This window comes from Triturus cristatus, chromosome 5_1, assembly GCF_964204655.1.
Source record: "Triturus cristatus chromosome 5_1, aTriCri1.1, whole genome shotgun sequence".
In the NCBI taxonomy this organism is placed as follows: Eukaryota; Metazoa; Chordata; class Amphibia; order Caudata; family Salamandridae; genus Triturus; species Triturus cristatus.
The window spans coordinates 368,232,219-368,260,209 of record NC_140587.1 but is presented as its reverse complement, the minus strand read 5'-3'; the positions used below and the strand labels follow the sequence as shown (position 1 = coordinate 368,260,209).

General features: G+C 47.9%; 1 protein-coding gene across 1 annotated transcript in view; it reads left to right on the top strand.

Moving 5' to 3' along the window:
- The window catches only part of LOC146830898 (fibrocystin-L-like), a 1,500,901-nt gene that overhangs the window by 550,470 nt on the left and 922,440 nt on the right, over window positions 1-27,991 (top strand). Inside the window, exons 20-21 of the mRNA XM_085605087.1 lie at window positions 16,676-16,780; window positions 25,680-25,829. Coding sequence (XP_085461213.1) covers window positions 16,676-16,780; window positions 25,680-25,829 — 255 coding nt within the window. The remainder of the gene's footprint in view (window positions 1-16,675; window positions 16,781-25,679; window positions 25,830-27,991) is intronic.

Genomic DNA, 27,991 nt, shown 5'->3' with positions numbered 1-27,991 from the left:
TGGATGTGAAAGGATTCGTTGAACGTGATATAGCAACCATAGGTGTGGGTACAGCTGTAGAAACAGATGTGCTTACTGGAACTTGTGTCGGAGTTTGTTGTTGCGGAGGTACAGACGGAGGGTCTTGGCGTTGAACCCCCTCGGCAGGCGGTCTATGTGGTGCAGTATTAGCATACTCGGGAGCTGCGTCGTCTAAATAAGAGGAAAGGAAAACATCTTCTGCGGTTCTGGGATGCCCTTTGGGATGTGCTTTTATCGGAAACAATGGAGGTGGCAAGTCTTTTGGTATCTCCGGAGTGGCCTTAGGTAACCCTTCGGCCAGAAGAGGATACATACCATTAATAAGGGCATTTCTTTGTCTGTCTACTTGTTCTGATTTTGCTCGGGTACCTTCTTCAATTAATAGATTTTCTCGGACTTTATTTGAATTCTCCTTACTCTTCTCTTCCTGTCTGAGTGCTTTTTCTGTACGTCTATATGATTCTTTACGCCATAATTCAATGGCATCCTTCTGTGATTGTCTAGCTTTCTTTTTCCATAATTCTTCCTCTACTTTCATGATGCAATCTGCATCCCAGGTCCCAGCTGCGGGCCACCTCTGACTTTCTGGTAATTCCTTGGTGTAGTCTACCCATAAATCAAGAAATAATATGGCGTCTAGGCCATGTTTATGATACATGAAGTACCCTGGAGTGTCCCTAGGAGGAATGGGAACAGCTTCTTCGAGTACCCCTTTTCTAGTTTTGATCTGTCTTAATTTCGAAAAGAGCGGCATATTGAGAACTGTTCTAATACCTAATTTTGAACACGTTTAATACAACAAAACACAATAATGAACAGTCATTCACACCACAATATGCAGAACGTATTTAAAACATTTAACATTTAACATTTAATGAACAACAATGATGGCCATTTAGGGAACTAGTCACTAAGCATAATACTCGGCACTAACTAGGTAATTCTGAATTATATACTATACATACTAGATATACTGCTAAACAGTACAGATACACTGCTGAAACAGTGCAGACCGGATTTGTGTACCCAAACCCGTCTTGACCGGCACAACCTATGTGCACGTCAGAACGCCTCCCCGGCAATGGTACTCACCGGGTAGCTCGGAACGGAAGGCCTCGGAACTGAACTGAACTGGACTTGGACCGGACTGGACTCGACTCGAAACTTCGGAACTTCGGAACCTGGTGGGCCTCTGTATACCTCGGATCTTGCTCTCTCAGCTAGGCTCTGGTCGGGATACTTCGCACTTCTCACCGCCTCGTCTGGGTGTTGATCGCAGCCTCAGTTACCCCCGCTCGGCAGGAGGGAGATACAGGAAATCCTGTGGGTACGCGTTGTTGTCCGTCCAGCTGTAGCAGGAGACCGGGCCTGCAACGCACCTCCGGCGCGTGAGATGAGAAAGTGTCCCTGTTCGGGCGCCATATATGTGGTAAATAATTTAATTACCGGTACTTAATTTGATGCGGAAAATTAATAAGAGGCAGAATCCGTGGTATTAGAGATTCGGAACGGGCTTTATTCCTATACAAAGGAACACAATTCGAATTATGGGCCTTCTATTCCATCACCACGAAAGTTCAGGAAGGAAGGAACCTACATTATTGACAGGTAATCATTTTTATAGAAGAGGCATTACAGTGAAACAGATGCAGGAGGCGTAACAGTTGATAACAGAGATAAAGACATACATGCGTAAACTAAAATGGGTGTAACTAGGCGTAACTAAAGAACGTCATTAGGTATGATGTCACAAATGGGTGGTTCCATGAAAGAATTTCGCAATGTCAGCAAAAATACTTGGCAGAGATGCGCGCGCAGCAGCATGACGTGTGATTTGACGTGCAACTAGGGGGAGAATGGGACTTGACATTTAGCTCTACATGTGGAGACAGAAGTCTGGGGTCATGTCAACCTAATCCCAAATCATATCTAATATCCTATGTTTAAAGAACTGTGTTATCCAAAAAGAGAGGTCTCTTAGGATAGAATCTTATTCTATACTGACTATACTGACTGTTAGTGCGTGTACAAGCGTCTAAGTGTCTACACTAGATGCGAGGGGGTAGGAATATTCCATGGTAACAAGGTTTATGAATTACTTGCATGAGGACAGCGAGGCCTGGCCCCTTTGCACGGTAGCTGGAGGAATGTTTACCTAAACTGCTAGACAGGAATGCATCGGATGAGGGGCGGAGGAGATAATCTTGAAGGTGAAATACAGTTTTCTGGCAGGCTACGGGCTGGATCAGGCACCGTTAGCCGCGCAGGGAGTAAGACAAAGTTCATGGTCACAGATGCAGGCTCAGACTGGAGTTTTCAGAGGCAGAAGGCAGGAAAAGGCTTGGTGGCAGAATCAGGGCCTACTCGCCTGGACTGTAAAATGGGATAAATGAACCATATAAAGCCGGTGGCCTTTCATACTTAGGAATAGAATATCCGGCCCATTCATGGCGGATCTGAAAGAGGACATGTTGACGGTGGACGCACATGTGTTTGCGTCTTCATAACTGGAACTGGAGGGAACATACATGTACTTGTGATTTATACATGAAACCGTTGGGGTCCAAGATAGGGGACATAACCGACCATAGAAATCCATATTTCCACATTCCCTCCTTGTCCCCTACTGGCCCTTAGGAGATATCAATCTTCATCAATCCATCGATCTGTTCATATAACATCATTTGTTCTTCTTTCTTCTTCCGGGATCTCGAACGAAAACTTGGATGTGGGATACACGAGGTGGCACACAGACCACAAATCGCTGGCCCACATTGTAGACATAAGCAGCAACTGAATAGTATGAGAAAGCCAATACCTAGGAAGGAGAGCATTCTCCATCCCCAGGCTGACAACACGCCCCAGAACCAACCGGACCAAGTCCAGGTGCCTGGACTCTGGTGTATCTGGCTTACAATTTTATGAAGGCGGGTTATGGCTTTATATACTGACGGCGAATTTTCTGGTATGAAAATGCAACAACTTGATCCGATGACCCTACAAGCTCCGCCCCTATCGGCCAGGATGACGTCAAGGACAAGACGATTTTGAAGCACAACAATCCACATAGCAGACTGCTCTTCTGTTAAATTGCCTAAGGCGGATATAGTTTCGTTCACTACTGCTTCAAGGGTTCTGGTTAATCTACGTATCAACTTACTATTAGTGACTGTACCTATATAAGGAAAGAAACCTTTATTGAAATCTGTGTATTTTTCCCATGCTGTTTCAGTGTAATCGACGATTGGGAGATCTCTCTGCTGTCTATTGTGTACTAAATGAGTATTTCTATGATAATCAGGAGGAGCTAGGAAAACAGGTGGTAGGAGGAATGCTATGTAACAGGTACCTCACATGTGGATGGTGGTGTTTTGTCTGCAGCACTGTTTGGCACTGACACATCAGGGGCCGGAGATGTGGATGGAGTAGTAGCAGCAGCCTTCCTCTGTGCCAGGCCTTGTGGCAGCAATGCCAAGATGAGGATCTACAGGGCATGGAAGATCCCAGCTACTTCTTGATGGTGTGCAGCTGTGCCGCCGTGGCAGCCATTCTTTCCACCTGCATCCGTTCCATGTTCTCCATGATCCTCCGCATGTGTCCCAACTCCTGGTTGACATTGCTGGAGCTTCTCTGACGAGACAGTTGTTCTTGTCTCAGAGTCATGACTCCAGCGATGTCAGCCATGGCTTGTTGGAGAGTATTTGATGCGGGACAGTGGACATTTCTACATCATCAGGGATGTAAGGTTTTACTTTTACATTATCATCTCACAGTTTCCTGGTATGCCAAATGTGATTGGCCAGTTTCTACACACAAGCGGCAGCATTAGTGTTGCTGGGTTCAGCACATGTGCATGGGTTTGTTGTAAGATTAGTGATATGTGAGGAGGGTCCCCTCTGGTCACATTGTCGGGGGCCTACTTGCTGTTTCTATGTGTGCTGCAGTATACCAAGGAGATCAGGGACATGATCCAGAGTCATTGTGGGCGTGCACTGTGCTATACTTAATTGTGCATGTGTGCCATTGTGCCCATCTCCCCCCTTCCCCCCAGTCCCTGGCCATTACTCAACCTGTTGCTGTTGGGTCAGGTCATGTTGAGCAGTGTCCAGTCCCCCAACTCCTGCCATCGTCTCCCCATTGATGACTGTGGACACCATTTCCTCCATCTCATCCAGGTCTTGCTGTGGCGCTTGACTCCCACCTCCAGTCTGCATTGTGGCTTTCCGGTTGTTAGCGAGTTTCAGCTTGGTTCAGCACTTCTTGGCACTTCACTCCAACTTCATTCACCTTCACCTAGATGGACTGCCATATTGCATTTTTAGTTACCAATGACACAGTGGAGGGGATGAACAGTTGTTGGTGGTGTTCTATCACCTCCGTAGCCAGGATCTTGTTTTCCTGCGGACTGAATCCTGGGTTCCTCTTCTTCTTCTCCTTGCCCTTCTCCTTCCCCGAGGTCCCTGGATGGTCTTCCGGGAGTTTTTGGGGTACTGGTTGGCCTCTGTAGTTGCTCCAGCTTCTTCCATGGTGCTTCTCAGTTGTTTTTTTGTTGTTTTTTTCACAGCTTTTATGGTGAATTTTCCCGCCTGACGTGGGAATAGGAAGCCTGGCGCTGATTATCGCTCATGTTTTTATCTCTGTTGGGCTGATAAACCTTTTTTCACGTTCGGGTTTCCTTTTTTATCGGCTTCCCGATAATTTTAACTCGGACATTTGACGTGTTATCGGGAGACTATCGCCTGTTGCCGGCGAGTTGAGAATACGCTGTTAATACGGCGTTAGTTTCCCGTGATAGACGACATTATGTAAAATGTCATTAACCTAGGTTGGTGATAATTATCGCCCGTTCTTGAGAATATCCCCCTATCTGCCTTCACATTCTAGCTATGTGCTGCACTGAAAAAAACTAAAGAATTAGATGAAAATAAATGGATACATAACATGGTTTTCTCAAATGAGTTGTGTCTGGGTGTTACTTCACATTTTGAAAAATTGAAATACTTATTTAAATGCATTCTTACGTAAAACATTATTTTGACATAGGTGTTTATAAACAATTCAGATTATTTATTCTAATTTTTTATAGGTCATAAAAGAAACCATAGAAGTTAATACAGAAAATAGAAAATACAAATAGATTAAAGCAACAACAGGCTACGCGTATGACTCTACAATATACATGCTCTAGGAGAGAGACACATTAATCCAATACAATAAATTCATGCATATGTTCAAGACTTTCTCAAACCTACATTCAGCAAAAAATTGCATTAGAAATTATAAAACAATACAAAGATCAAAGAGCAGTTACCCTATCATAGTTTTTCTTGCCCGAATGACTGATTTCAGAAAGACACAGAAGCAATAACAAATATCAGGCAAACCTAAAAACAAACTGTAAGGTGTGTGTATCATAACCAAAGGATACATTTGTCCAGAGGAAACCACTGATGCTTTGACTTGTAAATGAAGCATTTACATTGACTTTTTATAATTCGAAAGCAAGCATGTTAACATTTCTAAAACTATATGAAATGGAGGCCACCGTGTCTTGTTAGTTCATGCTTACCAATGTCGGGGTCCTTAGAGACTCTGGGCCACATGTATGAACACATTTTTTTTTAACTACCTAATGCCGAATCCATGCGAATCACAATTTGGAAATCACAAATTGGTATGTACGTACGATGTGAGACCCAAAATTGTGATTCAGTAACAAGTCGCTTCGCACCTTCTCTGTGACCATCATATCCGCAGGACGCTTAATGTTTGAAGAATTTACACTTGATTTTTGTTTTGGCAAATCAATGGGCGTCTGTTTAATTTTTCTTTGAGCAGAGGCTCTACTGGAAGTCTCTGTTCATGAACTCATCCCTCTTTTCTAAAATCTGGTCTTACCATTGACCGATATCATTAACTTTTGTTATACAGAATTGAAGCCATACATTTTCCACCACTAAAACTAGTGCAGTTGACTGTTGCATTGGGGCTACTTGAATCAGTCTGCATTGGGATTGACTGTTTTGCATGTCTCAAGCCTTCCTCTAAATATACTTTATGATACTAAAAAGGACCAGTACCTGTTTCTAGGACTTCATTGGTAAGTCAGTACCTTTTGTGCTACAATGTCCAATGGACATTATTGAAACTTAGCTATTTGCCTTTTGGGGAAGTAACTTAACTAGAATCTTTAGGAACACTTGACCTCTTTTTGGAATGGGCTATCCGGAACTCTGCTGCAAAATCAAGACTAGATGTACTAACAGGAAGAACAGGACTAGAACAGTCCACACAGAGCAAGGGCCACTAGAAGCCAAGCCTATACCTAGGAATCTTTACAACAAACAGGGCAGGACAGGGGGTGTGCAGGCAGAACTAAAGACAATGGCATACAAAGCGATAGAGAAGCTATAACAACAAGTGACTGATAAACCAAAGTAACAAAATAGAAAGTAAAAAGTAATAATTAAGACCAAGAGACAAATAATCTACAATCAAGCCTGAAAGCAGAATAACTAGAGAGAATGGAGCCTCGGCAAGAAAGACTGATGCCAGTCACTGCACACTGAGCTCAAAAGCTCAAGGGAAAAGCACAAGTGCTGGGAGAAATCCAGGTGTAAGGAATACATGAATTGCAACGACTCGGGAAACAACCAATTGAGGAAACATCTGAACTTGGAGAGAGAAATACTATGTAAGCCAGCAGGTACAAGAAGGGTAATAGGGAAACCAGAAAATGTGGAGTTAATCAGAGCTGTGAGCACAAGAAGTTGATGAAGCAAGTATGAATGAGTCTGTATATCTCTAGGAGCCAGAAAAAAAGAAGCTGAACAGAGCTCCACCTCCACCTCCAAAAATAGGAATCCTGACATGGTCGTCTTAATTTCTGCTAGTAGATTACAGATCCTTTATTGATTTTCCTTTAGGATTGGTGTAAACATTTATTTATTTGAGAGGTGTAAATATTTCTTCATTTACTTTCTTGGGTGTGACATTGGAAATTGCTTATTCTACTCCTTGGATTATCCAAAGCCTGAGGAGTAGTGGGCACAGCTTTTCTTCTTGTATCATAAAAGTGCCTGATTTCGGGCCAGGGTGGAAATATATGAGTTTGTTCTTCTCCCTCCCTTATTGGCATCTAACCACCCCTCGCCATCGGCTAGTTGGCACACCAAAGATTACATCTTCCTTATAGCCTGTGTGGTATTGGGATTTGTATTCCTGGATTAAAATACTTCCTCTAGACCAAAAATACAGCTCACATTAAAAACTAATTGCCCCACTTTAAAAAAAATCTGTGATTTTTGTTGGGTTCTCATAACTTTTTTAAGTTGTTATTGTTGTCCCTGCAGCCATTACTGTTCATGTGAAAGCAGGGCTAGCGATTTCTTCCTTTTGTGTAAACCCTAGGTTATTAGAAGACTAGGGTAAGTTGGGCAAGATTTACGTAATGAAAGATTGCAGCTCAGAGGACACTACTGAGGCCCAGTAGATAGCAAACCTAACACAGTGATAGGTCAAAGACTGAGGGATAGATTCACAAGAACGTGTGATAACTACCGCAAGGGTAGCAGAACACAACTTTCAATATCGCAGCCTATCGCGGAAAAATAACCATGTGACAACGTGGGATTCTCAACAAGGGTACCATGCGATAGTCAACAGATAATGCGCAAAATGTCCGTGTCAAAATCAATGCCACGCTACAAAACATGCGATGAGGCCAACCGCAGTTCAAAAAGTAGCGAAAACCAGTCACAGGCCTGCAAATCGCATGCATCTGTCAGAACAATGCACTATAAAAACCACAAAAAATATACACCAAAAACTATCCAAAGTGCGTAGCAACATGGATGCGCCCTTACACAGCACAGGTGCCAACCCGAACCCCACAACCCCCACCGACTACCAGCAAGGAACAACGGGACCAGGGGAGGTCAAGGAGAAGAGGGAGAGGAAGATGGGGTGCAGACCGCAGGAAAACATGACCAGCGTCACTGGAGGGGACAGAACCCTACCAGCAGCTGACCCACTAGCAGACCACCTGGATAGCAGAAGGAGTGCCGAGGAGGACAATCCAGGAGGCCAATAGGCGCCAGCATCACGTGACTACCTAAACCAGGCACAAACCCGCTGCCAACAGGAAGGCAGCAACGGCGACAGGAGGTGGCAGTGCAGCACCACAGGAGGAGCTGGAGGAAACCCAGGCCACAGTCATCAATGTGGAGACTGTGCAAGGAGCAGGGAGTACGGACACAGCTTGAGAGGACCTGACACAACATCAACAGGGAGTGCAATGAACAGGGACTGGGGGGACTGGACAACACTTCTGCGCTGCCAGAGTGGACCACCAAACCTTCGAGACCGATGCCCTACAACAGCCCATGGATATCCAATGCAACCCACCACCAGGACCCGGGAGGCCAAGCCACTCAGAGGAGAACAAAGACCCAGCCACAGAACACACAGCAGGAAGCACCCACAAGCACAGCTGGCACACAACACTTCACCCACCTACACATGGCACCCCAATACCATGTCTCTGCATGCCAAAAGGAGGAGGCCCAACAGGAGTGGGTGGGGGCCAAACACTTTGAATGCTAACCAGAGCACATACGTAGGTGTCTATCACCTTCAGGGACCACCCACACCCCACAGAGGAGACCCACACTGCCATAGAGACTCATGCAGATGCACATTCATAGTACAGAACCATGCCCAGGGGTGCACAAATAGCAGTCACACAGCCATGTTGGCTCTGTGTACAACGGCCCTAGACACTCCCCTTACTATTTGAGTGGGTGACGACATAGCCACATTTCTAAGGTCCAAACCGCTGCCTGTGGTGACATGTCTGCATCCGATGTACACAGCACAATGTAATGTCCTAGGGCCCAGGGCCCTCATGCATCCAAGACCACAGGGACACACGTAGACGTAATGTAGAACTGGATACGGGCACGTGCGCCCGGCCCCTTTATTGGCAGGGCCACATGTACAGTGACGCCTGTGCTGGATGTGTGTGGGGTGAGTGTAAGTCAGCCCGCACAGAATGCTTGGTGCTGGCAACAACTTGGACATTGGACACCAGTGCAACGGAAACACAAACACATGCAGAACAGAGTCAATTGCATAGCAACATGGAGGAAGCTGGAGTAAAGACAGAGGTCACCCAGAATTCAGTCAGGAGGTTCCGTGAGTTGCAGTGCACCGAGGTAGGGGCACTAGAGATGAGCGTGCTCATGTGAAGGAAATGCTAGGTTTGTGTCCCTTCGTGTTAGTCCTGATGCAGATGCAGTGGGGTGTAGTACATCTGCATCAACTTCCTCATTAATGTCCCAGGTCTCCCACACTGCCTCAGGTGACTGTTGCGTCCGCAGTCCACAGCACAATACCCAGGAATTGTTCTGGCTGTGTGGCTCGACTACCTCCTCCAGTCTGCATTCCTGCCTTGGAGATGTTGCCTCCTGCCCTCCCATTGTCTGTGCCATCTCCCGTACACACACTTGAAATATCTTCCTCATCACAGTCCCAGTCCTTCCCCACTGCATGAGGTGACATTGCAGCGCAACCTCTCCACAGCACAAATGTCAAGCAGTAACGGACAATGGCTGGCACCTGAAGTGCTGAGCAGGGTATCAGACCGATGACTGCATCCACGACAGGTCTGAGCAACTCCGTAAGTCTGTCATTACCACCATGTCGACTGTGGCCGATGGCTGTTAGAGGTTTTCCTTGCGGTGGTGGTGGGTGCCTCCTGTGGTGATGCCACATCCGGGCCGGTCTGGACTCGATTTTGTGTGTGAGCCCTTCTGGAATGCTCTTGGGCCCGGAGGCTGCGTACAGCGCAGGGCCAGAGAGAAATGGTGTTGATGACCCCCGGGCCAACGCTTCAGGGGCCATCCAATTTCTCAGAAGAAGGGGTCCTGGACCTGACCAGGACAGAGTTAGTGGCCCCGGATGCACAGCGGCCGGCACAGGCACCCAGCCACGGTGACTTGTGGTGCAGTCAGATGGGCCATGTGACCTGTGCGAGTCACCATCAATGTCCCAGGTATATGTTGCGGAGGGTATCGTGGGACAGTGGAAGGTGTCCTCCAGGGCATGACGCCAAAAGGTATTATTTTATCCGGAAGCAGCAAATAGAGGAGTGGAATGCGACAGCCTCATTGCCAACACCAATTCGGCATCAGCTACATGGGGATGAAAACTGCCCCCTGGTCCATAGACTCAGACACCACCAAGTTAGAACCGAGTGTGTCCATGATTGTCGGGGAACATACTTAGTGGCACTGGGGATGAGAGGGGATGCAGTCTGCGATGATGCCAGTATACTGATATGAACTCAGCCAATGCAAAATGAAGGGTCTGTGACCTACTGGACCGGAATGTAGGCCGGAGGCAGCGGTCAGCACAGGCCATTCACCGAGTGTTGCAGGTATAGGTCAGATGGCCCCACCGGCCTGCGTAGTTCCGGTTCAGTGGCACCACGTGTTCACTCACCTCTGTGACTGTGACCCATCTTTCGTCCGGACTGAGCCGCATCTTCCCCTTACTCCTCTCTGTGTGACCAATGATGTGGACTCTGCCGATGTGGGACTTACAGGCCCGCAAGGTAGTCCTGGTCCCTCATCCACGTGTCGCAGGCTGGCGTGGAACAGGGTTAATGGCACCACGTGTTGCAGGTTGGCGTTGAACAGTGTTAGTGGCACCACGTGTCGCAGGCTGGCATTGAACAGGGTTAGTGGCACCACGTGTCGCTAGTAGATCATATGGAACTATGCCTCGCTGATCGGGGTGGGTCTGGTGCTGTGGCCGCTGGCCCGGATTTGGGGTCACTGCCATTCATGAATCTGGACACATTTTCGCACATGTCACCAACTGGGCCGAAGAGTAGTCCGAAGGCGGCAGTAGAGTACGTCAACGAGAAAGGACTAAAGCGGGCCTGTGTCATGGAGGCTGTGATGGACTGAGGAGGCTGCCAAGGTCCCAGCCCGCGGGCTTGGAGCTGGCGCTGGCACGTTGTGGGCCCTCCTTGACATATGCCATATGCCCTGACGGGTTTGTGGTACAGCGTGCCGGGGTCTGGCAGGCACACGGCATCGCAGGCAACTCCACTCATGAGGACGGCGTCAGCCTCATGGCGGGGTGAGAGGCGCCACCCTGGCAGAGATGTACTTTCTGGAAGAGGACCACGCCCAGGACTAGGTGCTTTTCATTCACACCCCTATGCTGGCATGGCGTACCACGGGCCATCCCACTCCGGTCACACGTGGGGGGGCGTAACAGGCAACATTTCCGCAAGATCCCTCACAGGCTGGAGTGAAATGGCTGCGTCCACTGTCCACAAAACTCCATACACCAGAGGTGTGTGTCACCATGGATATGGTTGTGTTCTGCATACTGCGTTCTGTTCAGCACATCTCTGCCACTCTTGGCATTGTGTACTTTCCCAATCATGGTTCTACTGCATCCTTCACACATGCCTGGTTGCCACCTCTCCCCAAATTACGATGTTGTGTGGCTGAGGTGCTATGCCGTTGATGGCTCATGTTCACGGTTTGGCCAGGTAACCATTGTGAGTTGTTCTGTCAAGTGTGTGGTCATGTTTTGTGTATGTTGGTTTAGATTTTGTGACGTGTGCTTTGCCAGAGTTGTGAGTTGCATGGTTGTGGAGTTGAGGTGAGAAGGGTGTCCATTTAAAACTTGCCATGGGGCTGTGCATTTCCATTGTTGCCATCCTGGGTAGGCTGGTTGCTGATGGACTGTTGGAGGGTGAAGGAATCGTGCACAGTGGCTGGGTATTTGGAGGCAACATTGTTGGAGGTTCCACGGTGTTCTGTTGTTGCCTGCACATTGTTGTGAGACGTGTGCTTCCTGTCACGGTGATTGTGTGCTGCATCACCAGGTGGCACAGGTGGGACATGTGTGCTGTGGATTGCCCCCAACACATGCATGCATCCTGCTATGGCGTATGGTCCTTGCTTGGTCTCCAGCGAATCCTGCGCATTGTGTTGGACATATGGGGACTGGGGTACCAGGGTGATGGTGATGTCCAGGACAGGTGTGGCGTACTTGGATGTGGCTGGCTGTGAGACTCCTCCGACTCTGGCGGGTGTCGTTTGGGGGTGCCAGGGGCCAACAAGTGCAGCCAATCCAGCAGCTTGGTGTGTGGTGGGATGTTGGTTATCCACTATGTTGGTGCCGTAGGCCTGTTAGGCGATGATGGTCAGGATCTGTAGGATGGTTGTCCCTTTCAGCCTTTAGTGGACGGTGACTGTTAGAACTGGGGTAACCAATTCCGATGTGGTAGCTTGGCGCGAGGTAGGAAGGCACCCGAAGGCAATGTGTAAAGCAGTTGTGCAGCACACACTCACACGGATTCAGCCATGCGCACACAATGAAGGACACGACACCAAGTGGTTTGATAAAAACAAGATCTTTTATCTATCTTGTGTCATTACCAACCAGTGCATTTCAGGAGTGATATGGATACTTTGCAAGGCAGCAGTAAATTCATTCGGGTAGTTCCATCAGATAATCATAGAGCAACAAACAATTCATTCAGATACGTGAATCAGCGAATGGCAGGGCAACAATTAATTCATTTAGATCAAACAGGCATAAATTCATTCAAGTGAACAGCACCATTAACCTTTTGGCCACAAGCAGTTCATTCTAGCCCCAACACGGGCGCAACTTCATTTAGGGGAATAGTGCAGGAAATCTCAGGGCAACTTAGAATTAATTTTGGTTCAAAACCGGTGTAAATTCATTCCAGTAGTTCAACAGGTAATCGCAGGTAATTTCCAGGGTAACAGTTACTTCATTTAAATGACCATTGTAGGTGATTTCCAGGTATCAGTTAACTCATTTACATGACCAGCACGGGAATTGTCCCTACTACACTTATCTCTTGGGCAGTCTGATATTCCCTTTAGCCCAGCAGTAGGAAAATACGGTGTTACCTGGGGGGCCCGAGGCCTGGTTGTGGTTCCTGGGAGGTGAGGGGCGGTCCCGGGGCTGCCACGCGGTTCGCGCGTTGCTCCTCGGCAGCCCCTCCGTCCCCTCCGAGGTTGGGCCACTTCTGGGGGGTGTTACCTGTGGGCTCGGCCTCCAAGGAGGGCTTCGCAGCTCTGTCCCGGCCTGGGGGCAGGTTGGGGGCTCCCGCTGTCTTCGGAGCCCCCGTGACGATGTCCGTGGCGGCTCTGGGCTCTCCCTCGACCCGGGAGCCAACCGGCTGTCAGCTCTGCGAGAGCGCGGCCACCAGGACCAATGGGGCCGCGCCTTCCACGAGGAACGGCTGACGTCACTCCCCGGGCCTAGCGCGCCCTCCCACGCTGCCGGATGGCCCTCCCGAGCTTCGGGCGCCGCGGCGGCGGATCTCCAGCAATGCAGTGCTGGGGGCAGGGGGCGCTGGGGTCGCGACGGCGGACTTCACCCGGTGAGCTCTCCCAGCTGCACGGCGCCAGTATGTGGGTCCTGGGCCGCAGGGGTGAAGGTGGGTGCAGTACTTCCCCTTTAGCGGAGCGGGGGCCCGCGGCGGTGAGCTACCACTCCCACAGCTCTAGGTTGCAGGTCCCCGGGCCGTGGCGGTGAATAGGGCTTGCAGCGCTCGGTGACAACGGTGTGGGGAGGTCACCACACGCAAGGGCCCAACAGTTCAAGAATTCTATAATGACTTAGCGCTAAGAGTTAACACAGTGCTTGGAGCAGAACGTGCTTACAGGGAGAAACACAGCGACAGCTTAGCGATGGGGCAGTGAGGTAGTACTGAGAGGCGACTCAATGCTCAACAGCAGGCCACTTATTTCCCAGGGCACAGTTCTGGCAGCACAGCGCTAGGTGGACACAGCACTTTACCTGTAGGTCCTTTAGGGTTCTCATCGACAGTCCATGTTTCCAGGGCAGCACTTATCTTAGAGGGGAAAGAAGATGGCAGGTCCCCCTGGCAGGCTTATGAGGGGGAGGAGGGGTCTGGGTTGGCAGGCATCAGAGGCAGGGTGGGTCCCTGCAGCACACTGGAGATGGTCCCCTGGGTTGCCCCCTCACCAGGCAAGATCAGCAGGCAGGCAGAGTCCCTCATATAACTTGGGTACAGCACGGCCTAGACTCAGTCAGTCCCAGTAGTGTAGGTTCCTTCCCTAGACCCAACCGCCTATGCTCCGGCAGAGGTTCCCCCAGGTCCAGTGGTGCCCCAACTGACTAGTTCAGTTTCCCTCCTTTCCTCTTATACCCCCAGATCAGGTGACCCTCCTGTAAAGGCGGCAAAGCATAATCCCTCCCAGGGCTGGAAGGTTCCAGGAGCTTCCACATAACTGTCTATGGAACAAAAAGGCGGGATGGTAAAGATACTGTATCAAGATGTCCCAGCCTGCTCCTAACCACTAGTGCGTGTATGCAATGGCCACTCTGCAGTAGCAGGGGCCTGTGGCAGCCATGTTGTTAGGAGAGTGCACCTGCACCTCAGCACTGTTTAGCAATGGTAAGGCGCCCAGAGACCTAGGGCCAACAAACAAAAATGGTGGCAAAAATGAGGCAACAAGGGCAAAAAAACGGGGTAAGACCACCCTAGGGCTGACAGGTCTAACAGTGACATTATCAGATATTGGGTCTGTGAGGCTGGTGCGTTTCCTGGGGGTCCGCTGTCTTTGTCTGCGCTGCCTCTGTGGTTGTCCGGGGGGGTGTTCTGGGTGTGGGGTCGTGTCCTGTGGTGGTGTGGGTGGGTGTTGTGGCTGTCTTGGGTGTCCTGGCCACATGATGAGTGGCTCCTTGACATCTGTTGCACTTCCGATGTGGCCCTGGGCTGGTCTCCCTTTTGTGGTGCTGGCTGCCGTCCGACTTAACACCAGGTCAGAGCAGGTGTAGATTTCCTTGGTGCTAACGCACCTTATCACTGGTTTAGTGTTTTTATCGCTGATCTGTCTGGTCGTTGAGAATGTTGAGGTGTGGTGTGGTCGCGGCTTTTGGCACAGGATCGCCCACTCTGCATCTCCTTAGCGATAGTTGCGCGGATTGTCTGTGGTGATGTTTTTTGCGGCTGCTATCGCGAGTAAACTGGTGCTGTGGGCTGTTAACACCAGCTTGTGAATGGAGAGGTAAATTTATCATGACTTTTGCTGTGATAAAGTGCTGTTAATTCAGCGATAGCGCCTTGTGAATATGCCCCTGAGTGTTAGAGAAGCTAGATGTAAAGGAAGTATAGGGAAATGCAAATAATTGGTAAGGGCATCCACTCCAGAACACTGGAGACCTGGTAGTGGGTTACAGCACTCAGCCTACCTCGTGCTGAAAGCTCATGAACTTGGGCATGCTTCATCATCTCCCCAGAGCCTTTCATAGACTTTTCTTTTGCTAGCACACATCAAAGTGGCTTTGTGCTCTACCTGGATGTGCTTGGTTCTCCATGGTAGCCCTCAGATAAGCTCATGATGCTCCTATGACAGTTGTACTCCTTTGCTAGGCCTTCAGACTGGCATTTGCTTTGGCTGCATTACCCACCCTACATCACTCTTCCTTCTTCTCTCCAAGCCATAATTCTACTAACCTAAGGGGCACACATGCTACGGAAGGACAACAAGCTGTCCTGCAACCACAAGATACTAAACTGTACAGTCTACCCCATGACCTCCCAAAATAATTTGAGAATACATTGGAGCATATTTATGAAGGTCTTGCTTTGCCCTTTCACCATGCAAGAAGGTGCATGGGTGATGCAAAAGCTAAGTCAGATTTATCAAGCCGGACAAGGCCACCTTGCATGGCCCTGCATGACTTGATGGATCCAGGGTTTTGCAACACAGAGTAAATCACTGCCTTGCTTTACTCTGACCTGGGAAGGCGTTCCATGGGTGGAGCATGGGTGTTCCCATGCAGCCACCAAAGGATTTTGGAGCATTCCCAGATTTTCTAACTCTGGAAAACCTGGGAATGGGTCATAATAATATGCCTCCGCAGGGGAAGCGTAATGAGGAGAAATATCTTTAGTTCTCCTTGTTGTTTCCTACTTGTGCAGCACATGTTAGAGGAAAACACCTCAGAGGATTGTTTTTGTGCAGGAAGGATCCTGTCTCCGACGCAGGCACCCTTGCACCCCAACGCAAGGGTGCCTGCATTGGCCCTAAGCAACCAAAAGGGCGCCAGCGCAAGCAAAGGAAAGGACAGAAATGCATCGTATTATGTTAAATATGCCGTATTTCTCCCCTTTTCTTTCACACAGTGCAGCAAGGCGGCTTGCTGTGCTGCTCTGCGTAAAAGCTTCATACCTATGCCCCCATAGCCTCTTAAAATGAGTGCCAAAGTCCACCATGAGAAGACACATTTTTTGCAAATAGTCAAACGTTTTCTGATTTGTACTACTTTTGAGATATGTTTCGAAGTTAACCCAACTTCTTCCATCTGTGCACAAACGTGCTATGCAGTCTTTTTCTTGCACTGTTGCGTGGTTCAGCGGTTGGAGTATGAGATGGGTGACTCTCTGCGTTATACACCTACTTCTCTATCGGAGGCGCTGGCCTGACTACCAGCAAGCACTGTAAAATGCTTCCATTTCTCCTTCCCGTTCCCTGATCGTGTTCTCCTGGTTTTCAATTAAACCATGTGTGATGTGAATTTAAGTATAATATTGTCTTGCAATTCTGCTTGAATGTTTCAGGTTAAAGCTGCGATCCTGGGGATGATGGGCTACGGATGCCCAAGCTCCATTGCCATCGCCACTGAAAGCGACAATGTGAAGTACTTTAATAACTATGAGACACAGGTACGTGGCTTCTTCGAGCTCTTCAGAACTGAGAAATACCAGTGTGTTTCAGAATTAACATTAAATATATCAGTTTAATGTTAATATGTATTAATTCATGTGAACAGAAAAGATGTGTTTATATACATGCCAATCTAACTATGCTAGCACAGATATACATGTATGGCTGTGTTGTAGTATTCAGACATACTAAATCCGATATCGATCACTGTGCGACGTTTCTGCTGCTTCAGATTTTAACTCTGCTATTTCCCCCAACTGCATGGTTCACATCGAACATATAATATGTAGATTGCAAATGTGATGACAACATACACTTACAATTGTCATTTGCAGGACGTATATAATTCATCATGGGGATGAGACTTGCCTTATTATAAAAAATATCACTGCTCAGCAGTTATATTGTATTTGACGAATAATTGACCCACTGTTGGTTATTGGGTATGATGGTTGCATGGAATCACTAAAAAACTAACTTGTAGAACTTGTGGCCTCAAAATTTCCAAGACAATTGGCAATCACTAGTTGTTAAATCCAATTCAGTGAATGCCCTTTATCTCAAAATTGTTTTCTACAAGTTTGGTTTTCATAGATGGTTGATTCATTGGTGTTTTCCAATTCTTCCTCCTGCCATCCCTCTCCCACAGATGCAGTATTCTCCCATGTTTTTATTCCGTTCCAAGGGTAGCCATCCAAGTGAGGTCCTCTTATCGCCCTCTCCTTGTGGTCTTCCTTCCTTCTCTGTGCTACCCCACACCGCTTCCTTCTCCTTCCCTCTCTTTTTTTCATTTTGCTGAAAGCCCATTTCCGGAGCTGATATCAGGAAGACATGGAGGGGGTAGTGGGGGTGCTGTCATTCAGAAAGCCCATTAATCCTGGGGGCAAATTAACCTGGTCATTTACACTTCCTTCAAGCTTACTGAGACAGAAAGGAATTTGAAGCAATATAATCAAAATCCATTGTTGACAACTGATCCAGTAGCGACAGCTGACAAATGAGTTTAAGGAAAGGCAGACAATAGCAGCATTTCTATAGAAATTTCGTGTGATAGTAAAACTCGATATATACGTTTGTCAATGTACATTGTCATTAAATAGTACAATTTATCATGAATAATGCTATAGCAATTGCTACACCAGATTTCTATAACAAAAATGTGTTTCCATCTGCAGTGTTGCACAGTAATTGCGGGCTATTTCACAAGGAACATGGAACGTTTGTCCAGGTTTTCCTTTGCAACAAATATGCAGACACAGTTTTAAACCTGAACTCCATGCAGCAGGGACATTCTGCCTCACGGCACACTTGCAGTTCTCTTAATGTCAGATCTGATATTTACATGTCAAAAATATTTTGCATTACTGCACTGATAGCTCGCTGTTGTACGGTCTAGTGTCTCGTTCCCTCTGTGTCACGTGACGCCCCGTCCAATCGGGACGGGCGGCTCCGTGACGCGGAGGGGGGTGGAGAAACTCGACGGAGAGCGTTGGCGGCGAGCGGACATCGCCGCTCCTCGTGGGCCATAAAATTGGACATACATGTTGTAGTTTACTGTAATAAACCTACACGCTGTTATTACCATCAACCAGCGTCCCTCCTGTTATTCCTGGCACAACAAATGGCGACGAGGGTTCTGCAAGCTGGGCCCACGAGTGTCTCTCCATGCCCTGCTGTTCTTGCCGAGTGAAGCGGAGTCCTCCCACGTGGGCGTCTGCTGCTGAAGTCCGTCCCTGCTGCATCTAGTGCCTGCTTTGCTGCCTGTCTCGCCTGCCTCCTTGCCTCGTGCTTCTGCCTGTTGCTGCTGTCTCCGGCCCTGAGTGCCAGGTACTTTCTGTTGCTGTGGGGTCTCGCCTGGTGGTGTCTGCGCCTTGCTTGATCCTCATTCCTCGTGCTTACGTCTGTCAAGGCCTTGGGTCCTGCCGCTGCGTGGGTGAGCCTGCCGTCCGCGCCACGTGTTCCGGGCGTGCTCAAAATGGCGCACGGAGGCAACATCTGTGTCCCGCCTCTCTTCTTGGAGGTTCCCGGCAAGCCATGCATGAAGCGGAAAAGCTGGTTGAGGACTTTCGAGAACTATATTGTTTCCATTGATGGCACGGGGTACTCGGCAGAGCGGAAGAAGGCGCTGCTGTTCGGACTGCTGGGGAAGGCTGGGCAAGAGGTCTTCGACAGTTTGCCTGTGTTCGTGAATCCGCCTGGTGTTACCGCTCAGCTCAACGCGTTCCAGGAGGCGGTGAGGAGGTTGGAGCTGCAGTATGCTGAAGAGACCAACATCATGGTGGGGCGCCACAAGTTCGCGCTGAGGAAGCAGGAAGAGGGGGAGTCTATTGAGGAATACTTTGCCTGCTTGCGCGTTCTGGCCCAAGACTGTGAATTTGCGGGCATGACGGACACTTACATCAGAGACCAGGTGGTGTTCTACTGCCACTCCAAGAAAGTGCAGGAACGATTACTGACATGCCGCGATCCTACGCTTCAGGAGGTGGTGGCCATTGCGAAGGCCATCAAGAGATCTCTGGTGTCCGCAGAGGAACTTGCCAAGACTAGCCACGCTGCCAATGTGTTTTATGTGCAGGACAGGAGCAAATCCGCCCAGAAGCCTCCTGACAGAGGGGCGAATGATAAGGGGGCGGGTAGGAAGCCGCTCGCTTGCTTCAGGTGCGGAGCGCTAGATCACCTGGCGGACAGTAAGGCTTGCCCTGCGCTTGGCAGGAAATGTACTAAGTGCAAGAGGGTGGGCCACTTTGCTGCTGTATGCAAGACCAGGAAGCCAGCTAGCAGTGTGAAAGTGAGTTCTGTGAGCGAAGGTGATCTCGAGGCGCTTGGGGATATAGTGCTCTCGATTGATGCTGAGGATGGGCGAGTGAAGGGGCCCATAGGCTCCGTAATGATCGGCTCTGTTGAGCTTCCGTTCACTGCTGATTCAGGTTCCCCTATTACCCTGATTTCCGACACTACGTTTGATGCGATGTGGCACGATGTGCAATTGCGTGTGACGGATGTAAACCCGAAAGCGTTTGGGGAGCAGGATATAGTGATGAAAGGGTACTTTCCCGATACCCTCACTTTCAAGGGGAGGGCCATCAATACCAAGATTTACGTGGCCGAGAAAGGGAGGAGCCTTGTGGGATGGAAGGATCTGGCAAAGTTGGGAGTGATGCTAATCCCGGGGGCAGCGGATCCCATAGTCCTTAGAGCAGACTGGGTCAATTCCATTCAGGCGGACGATGAACCGGGTGGGTTGTCCGGAGTTCTTGCAAAATTCAGCTCGGTCTTCGCAAATGAAGTAGGATGTGTGAAGGGCTTCGTGCACGACATACAGTTGAAGGAGGGGGCGATGCCAATCAAGCACAAGATCAGGACTGTGCCCCTGTCTGTCAGGGCGGAACTCAAGTCTGTGCTGGACAAGTTGGAGAATGAAGGGGTGATTGAGGGTGCCGGTGCTTCGGAATGGGTGTCCGCGATTGTCGTATCGAAGAAGAAAAGATCTGGAGACATCCGGCTATGCGTCGACCTGCGTTCCCTCAATAACAACATCCTGGTCAATTGTCACCCGCTGCCCAACATTCAGGACATTTTGGCGTCGACGTCCGGGTCCCGACTCTTTACCCTGATTGATCTGAAGTCCGCGTACCACCAGGTCTGCCTCACCGAAGGCTCTAAGAAGCTGACCACGTTTGTCACTCCGTTTGGGGCGTACAGGTATGTCCGGCTGCCTTTCGGACTCGCCTCTGCTTCGGGGGTGTTTCAAAAGTTGATGGATCTGTTGTTCTGTGACATGGAGGGGGTTGAAGCGTTCCAGGACGATATCTTGATTCACACTAAGGACGAAGCGGAGCACCTGGTGGTGTTGGGCAAGGTGTTGGAGGTTCTGCGTGAGAAAGGGATGACAGTCTCCAAGGACAAATGCAAATTTATGGAATCCAAGATCGAATACTTGGGGCATGTCTTGACCCCGGATGGGATTGCTCCTAAAGAGGACCTGGTGAAGGCGATCAGAGAAGCTCCGTGCCCTGGCGACAAGGACGCACTGCGGTCTTTCCTGGGGCTCAGTGAGTACTATTCGAAGTTCCTGCAGGGGTACGCGACCACGGTGGAGCCACTGAGGGCCTTGCTGAGGAAGAATGTCAAGTACGCGTGGGCAGCGGAGCAGGACGCGGCATTCGAGGCCGTCAAGAGGGGTATCGCAGAGGCTCCGGTGCTGCAGCCTTACAACAAGGACTTGCGGAATGTGGTCACGGTCGATGCAAGTGCAAAGGGCATTGGGGCGGTTTTCTGCCAGTTCCACGGGCAGAAGGAGAATACCATCGCCTTCATATCCCGCTCGTTGAGCGATGCCGAGAAGCACTACAGCACCATTGAGCACGAGACGCTCGCCTGTGTTTGGGCGGTGGAGAAACTGAAGAACTACTTGTGGGGCAAGGTGTTCGAAATCGTCACGGATCACAAACCCCTGATCTACATGATGGCCGGCGAGGGCCGTGGTTATGGGAAGGCCAGTTCGCGGCTGCTGCGCCTACTGTCCAAGCTGCAGGAATACCACTTCACGATCAGGCACATCAAGGGTGGCCTCAACTGCAGAGCGGATTGCCTGTCCCGCTTGCCCGTGACAGGGGACGATGGTGGGTCCCTGGACGATACGGAGTGTGTGGTGGCACTGGTGGATGCCACGACGATGTGCGAAGGTTCCATATCTGAAGAAGAGTGGCTCGCTTCTCAGGAGAAGGACGTGGTTCTCCGCACCATGATGGACCACATGACATCCTATTGGCCTCCTGTTCGGAATCTACACGGTTCCCTCCGGAGCTTCCAGCAGGTGAGTGCGGAACTCACCCTCGAGAATGGCTTCTTGAAACGGCATGAGCTGTTCGTCCCTCCGGAAGATCTCAGGGGCAAACTGATAAGGATTGCCCACAAAGGTCACCCTGGCGGCACCGTGACCAAGAATCTATTGAAAATGTACTACTGGTGGCCGGGGATGACCAGCGACGTCTGCGACTTCATAGACAGGTGCGAGCAGTGTCTGAAGGCGGACAAGCATTGGAAGACCAGCAGAGGGGAGCTGCAGAGGGTGGAGATTCCGGCTGGCCCATGGAGCAAGGTCGCCATCGACTTCGCGGACCCGTTCTCACTGCTGCCGGAGGACTGCAGATTTCTCATCGTGATCACTGACTATTACTCCAAGTGGATACAGTACAAGTTCGTCCGCGAGGTTACCACGGACCGGGTGATTCAAGTGCTACGAAAAATCTTCGCTCAAGAAGGGCAACCGAAGGTCATGGTATCTGATAACGGCACCCAGCTGGTATCCAAGAAGATGATGGATTTTCTCGCCCACTCGGGGATCAAGCAGGAGAAGACCCCATTGTACAGCCCGAAGAGCAATGGGCAGGTAGAGAGAATGAACAGGTTCCTCAAAGAGGGAATTCAGCTAGCCCTTGCGTCCAATTTGGATGTAAAGATGTTTCTCGCGGACAAGGTGCACACTTACCACAACACTCCAAATGCCGTTACAGGCCACACGCCTTTCTATTTGATGAGGGGGAGACGGTGCACCAGTGAGCTTACCCCCAAATACAACGAGTGGTATGATGTACGAGAGGACACGGAGGGTGCACAAGAGAAGACGCTGAGAGTCAGGGAGCGAATCATGGCTAAGCAAGAGTGTGCAAAAAAGTACGCTGATACCGTGAATAGAGCCAAAGCAAAGGATGTGGAACAGGGAGATTGGGTCCTAGTAAAGAAGCCGCATAAGGTGATGAAGGGGGAGTCAGTCTTTCAAACTCCTGTACGTGTGCGGGAGGTTAGGAAAGGGGCAGTGTGTTTGGAGAGTGGAGGATGGCGAAGCAAAGATGACATCGTCAAGCTCAAAGCAGGCCAGGAAAACATCATTATGAATGGAGGCCGTGCGAGTGGGCCCAGGAATGACGATAGTGTACCTGAGTGGCAAGAGTACGAGGTGGTGAGCAGGAGTGAACGGGCGGATAATGGTTGGTTGCACACCCCGCTTGTTGACAGAGCTAGCAAAGGAGAATCAGCATGTCATGAGGAGGTGCGAGTTGAGACAAGTGGTGCCGGTGGGCGTGGTGGAAAGAAGTCTGTGCGAGAGTGCGAAGGCAACCAGGGTGTCCAGGAGGGTACCAGATATAGTAGCACGCCATGCGCCGAGGGGCAACCTCGGTTTGTGACTCCTAGGAGGCCTACCAGATTTGTTAGGGCGCCCAAGCGCTTTGAAGACTTTGTCATGACATGATTAATGTTTTGCTGTTTATATTGTTGAAGGGGAGATGTTGTACGGTCTAGTGTCTCGTTCCCTCTGTGTCACGTGACGCCCCGTCCAATCGGGACGGGCAGCTCCGTGACGCGGAGGGGGGTGGAGACACTCGACGGAGAGCGTTGGCGGCGAGCGGACATCGCCGCTCCTCGTGGGCCATAAAATTGGACATACATGTTGTAGTTTACTGTAATAAACCTACACGCTGTTATTACCATCAACCAGCGTCCCTCCTGTTATTCCTGGCACAACACTCGCCCACAATATGAAATGGCCTGTGTTTGGTTCTCACACGCGGATGGCTAAAGTCTTGCTGCAGGCCATACTTTGACTTTGACTTTTGTACCACGTGTACAGTTTCTACACGTTTTACTGTGGCCTCAAACAAATGTCTGCTTAAAATGTTTGGGTTTTTTTTCAGTTGAAATAGCACATACAGTGAGGGCTGTTAGGAAAGTTTTCTAGCAAAAGGCTGGCAATCTTGAACCATAAATGTAAAATTCTTTGGGAGAACATGCAAAAAAGAAGACATTCTGCAGTTCTTTTTACTGCTTTTTAGGTCGAGCATTCAAGACCTCTTGTATATACTTTAGTATATACTTATTATATACTTATATGTGTTTGTACTATGTGGGCTCTGGAGAACAGCCCTAGGACTTGCCAGCTTCCGCTTAGGGACTTTTTTCCTGTCAACTACCTCTATTTAACTGTCTTGATAGAGAACGACCAGCAGAGGTCAGTAAAATACCAGAATTGCTTTCTGCTGAGAGTCTTTCTTTTCTTTCTTTTTCTGGCAACTGCCTCTATTTTACTTTCATAATAGAAAACGACCAGCAGTGGGTTCAGTAAAATACCAAAATCACTTTAACATTCTCTAGATTCCAGTCCATAGAAATTGTCTTCCACGAGCACCCATAGACAATAATATTTTTTTCAAATCTTGTATTTTCAGTGATATGACCACCGAAGGCCCTGATTTCATATTAAAAACAGAGCTTTGGACTATACCATTTCCTACTGAAAGGCAATATTTCTCTTCATGTGTTCCCATACCTGGTGTGTCACGCAGTTTGGTGCTTACTTTCGCTCTATGTTAAAGAACAGTAGATGTTTCAGCACCCAGGCTAATGTGCTGCATAGCTAAATACATATAAGGTCCCAAAGGCGTGACCAATTGCATTGCAATTGCTTGTTTATTATGTGTCAGTAATAGCTAGTTGTGGAAGAACTGTACGGGACAAGTATTTCAAATCGTACAGTACTATAACCATATGCCTGGATCCATTGGAGACACCCATTTGCTTGTTGCATAAATGATTCTCAGTAACTATGTATGCATAGTGGATCTCAAATTATTGTTGCAAAAACATTGCATTACAGCCTTGAATGAATATAGTACATTCTGTAAGTTGTGTATTCAATTCTTGGTATGATAGAGGGTTTTTCCACTGGAGACAGTTCTTGTTCAGCTCAACTTATTTTTAGAAGACCTTTTTGAAGAATTACGTGTTTCCTGCTTTACACAAGCTTGTCGCTTGCCTTCTCCTGTTAATTTTGAGCAATTGTAGGTTTTGTGGAGGAGATAAAACTTAATTTGACAAGCTCAGACTCACCAAGGGTTGCCCTTCATTGAATTAGGCACACTGCAGCGGTTCAGGAGATACATTTTTATCTGTACGGTTGCATTTAATGTAATATGCATGGTAATATGCATGGTGGGCTGTCAAACAGCCATAATACGGCGACAACAATGGAAAATATTTGATAATGTTACCAGGATAGGTACAACAGCATTTCTTGATAAAGTATGTATGTAAATACACGCTTAAAGACTCGCACTGACAGACCTGGCCAGATTTGGGAGATACATGGCTGAGCTGTGCATCAGACTTACCGGAACAGAAGGTTCGGACAATACTAGAGGAGTTTGAATAGCATCAAGCCATTAAACAGAACATAGAATTGCCCTTAATTTGTCTAAAGCACAGTCTCAAATGACACATGGAACTTTGTCGTAACGCTGCTTATATAACGGTTGTTAATAAAAAATAGTATTTTCCGGATAGAATTTTATTCATGTGTTCTTTTTATAGATGTAAGATTTACTGCAAAAGATTTATGCAACTTTTCTCTTTTTTTTTACTGATGTAAGATATATTGCAAATGATTTGAAGTAATTGTGCAATAAAAAAATGTCAAGTCAAAAGTCAAGAATCAAATGTGCAGTTCCATAATGAAGGCCCGGGTTCGTCTACTTGGTACCCAGGTCTGCAGAGTGCCTTCTTTTGGGCTACCTCAACGAGGAACACAGACCAGTGATGAAGCAATGACACACTTGGGTGGGTGATGCTTGTGCTCTCAAAAGAAGACTATTCACATGGCCTCTGCAGACCTAAGTACCAACTAGAGGATCCCGACCTTCATGATGGAACCGAACACTTGATTGATTCATTGTACATTTGGGGAGTTTGTGTGCTGGACTAGAACTTCTCTCCGGTCCTCTTCTAGTTATCATTGCATATATAAGGTGGCATTGCTCAGAATGGGCTTCTTCGCTCTCGAATGTGGTGAACACCAACCTGCACTGATCTGATTAAATGGTTTGGTATTGGCTGACTTTACAGGCAGGGGGTTACAGTGGACAAAGGACAACTGAAATTGAAGCCTTCTGTGGTCTGTATGCCCTGAAAAATCCCAACTATATCTATCATGAAAGTTACTATACAGAAGGAGGACAGCCCTACGGTCCCATCTCTTTGACTTCTGACAACCAGGTGCGTTTATTTCTCGATTGCACTGTTCATAAGGCAGACCTTACACATCATTTTCCGATGTCCTTACACCCATTTGTAATTGAGTTCCCTTTGATAACTGTGCCACACACCCTCCTGGTTATTTTGGTTGTCGATATATTTATGCCAGACTAAGCTCCTACCATTTGCTAGATATTTCGAATACTTTCATATATTCACTTCTTTTTATAAAGCACGTTGTGTCTGCCTATGGATTATTATTGATTTATACATAATCGGGTGATGATTCACAAGGTTCCTAATTGGCGCTCACTCTTCACAAGTTATTCTAACTGCTGAATATAACATCAGTTGTGCTGCAAGGGAAGGAGGAATCACCAAACCTCCTTAATTGAGACCTAGTTGATCCCATTCACATGAAACAGTTCAAATCCAGAGCACACACATAATCTTATCACAAAAAAAGTATCTGATCCAAAAGCATAACATTATTTTCTTTTCGTTTTTCACTACTGCACAGCCTATCTCTCCCATCGGTTAACATTAGGGTTACATTATTACATCTTATAAGTGCAATTTCCAATTGGGAAGAGATGGGACTCCCAAGTTTGGTGTCTCTTGAGTCACAATTTAAAATCCTAACTTATGGTGAGTTCGATTTTAATATGGAATTCTGAAAAATCTACTTTTAGAAAGTTGGCATTCTCTTACTTTAGCAATTTGGTGCCTTCTGTCTGTCTATGAATACACGTCTGGGGCAGGTGACAGGTGAGCACTGTGCATTTCCTCCAGACAGCCACACACAAAGGGAGCTTATGTGTGAGTGATGGGCCATCATGGGCAGGATGGGAGGGAGGAGCTGACATTTACACTTGAAAGGGCTGTGTCCTGTCCTCACACAAAGAGCTTCATACCCCTCTGTAGGTTGTCTGATGCCAATGCAGGAAGGGCAGTGCATTTCAAAACCCTCTCTTTAAAAACTCCCCCACTTCAAAGGCACAACTGGGTATTTGGCACCACCAACTCAGTTATTGTAATTTATGAAACCATTGTTAAGTATGTTGGTTGGAGGAATAAAGAATAGAAGGAGAGGCTAAAAAAGATTAACACAAAATGGTACGAAAGTTAAGCCCTTGATAGTTCCACATTTCACTCAAATCATTAAAAAAATATGTGGTAAACAGTAATGGTATAAGATGCCTAAATTGCTCTTTTGAGCTAAAAACGAGTTACTCTGAAAGGTTAACGTTCACTCTTCACCAGAACATCCACCAGCTGCCAACTTGAACAGTGGCATGACCTTTCCACAGCTGATACACAGTGCTAACAAAGTAACTCTGCATTCTCTATATGACGTGTCACATACACAATTCCACATGAACCATGCAGATCTTAAACAGTGTTGCTGCTTCCTTGGCGCTGCTTGGCCATAAATCTCCAGGGTATCCCATCCACACCTTAATCTTGCCCAAAAGATCACCACACATCAGTATTCATAGATAAAAATATTAGGTGATTTCTGAAAGAGAATCCTCTTACCTGGATAAAAAAAGTTATAGAGGGGTTCCTCAAACTCTTTTGTAGTGAATCCCACATCCTACAAACTCACAAATTAGTCATCATCCTGAAGAATAATTATAACCAAAGGCCTGGTATTCCAAAATGATGACAAAACCAAACGTTACCTCACTTTTACTAATAACTTAATTCCAGTGCCCTTTTCCATTTGCATCTCTCCCAATTATTGGTTCATTGAATCCTATTTGCTGCTCTGAGACTTTCCAAAGCATGCTCAGATGCTGAAGCTTGTACGCTGCCCCCCCTTGGCTCAACCCCTTATGGATAACATCACCTTATCCTTGATCTAAGGATCCATTCCCATGGCCTTGACTCAAGTCATGGTAATAGTCCTGCTAATAGTATCCTTCTACACACCAGAAACCCCCTGCAGTTACAGACACAGCTATATCATTTCTTCTGTATGCCAACAAAATATTAATATTGTGTCAAAATATCTTTTGACATAGAAGTGGACTTAACCAACTTTCATCTCTGTCAGCGATGGTACATGCAAATGGCCAGCACTAACACCCTTGAAGATCATGTTAGAGCTCTTCATGCGCCCAGCATTATTTTGAGAAGAATTTGAAAGTATCAAAGTAGTCACCAACACCTTTGACTGC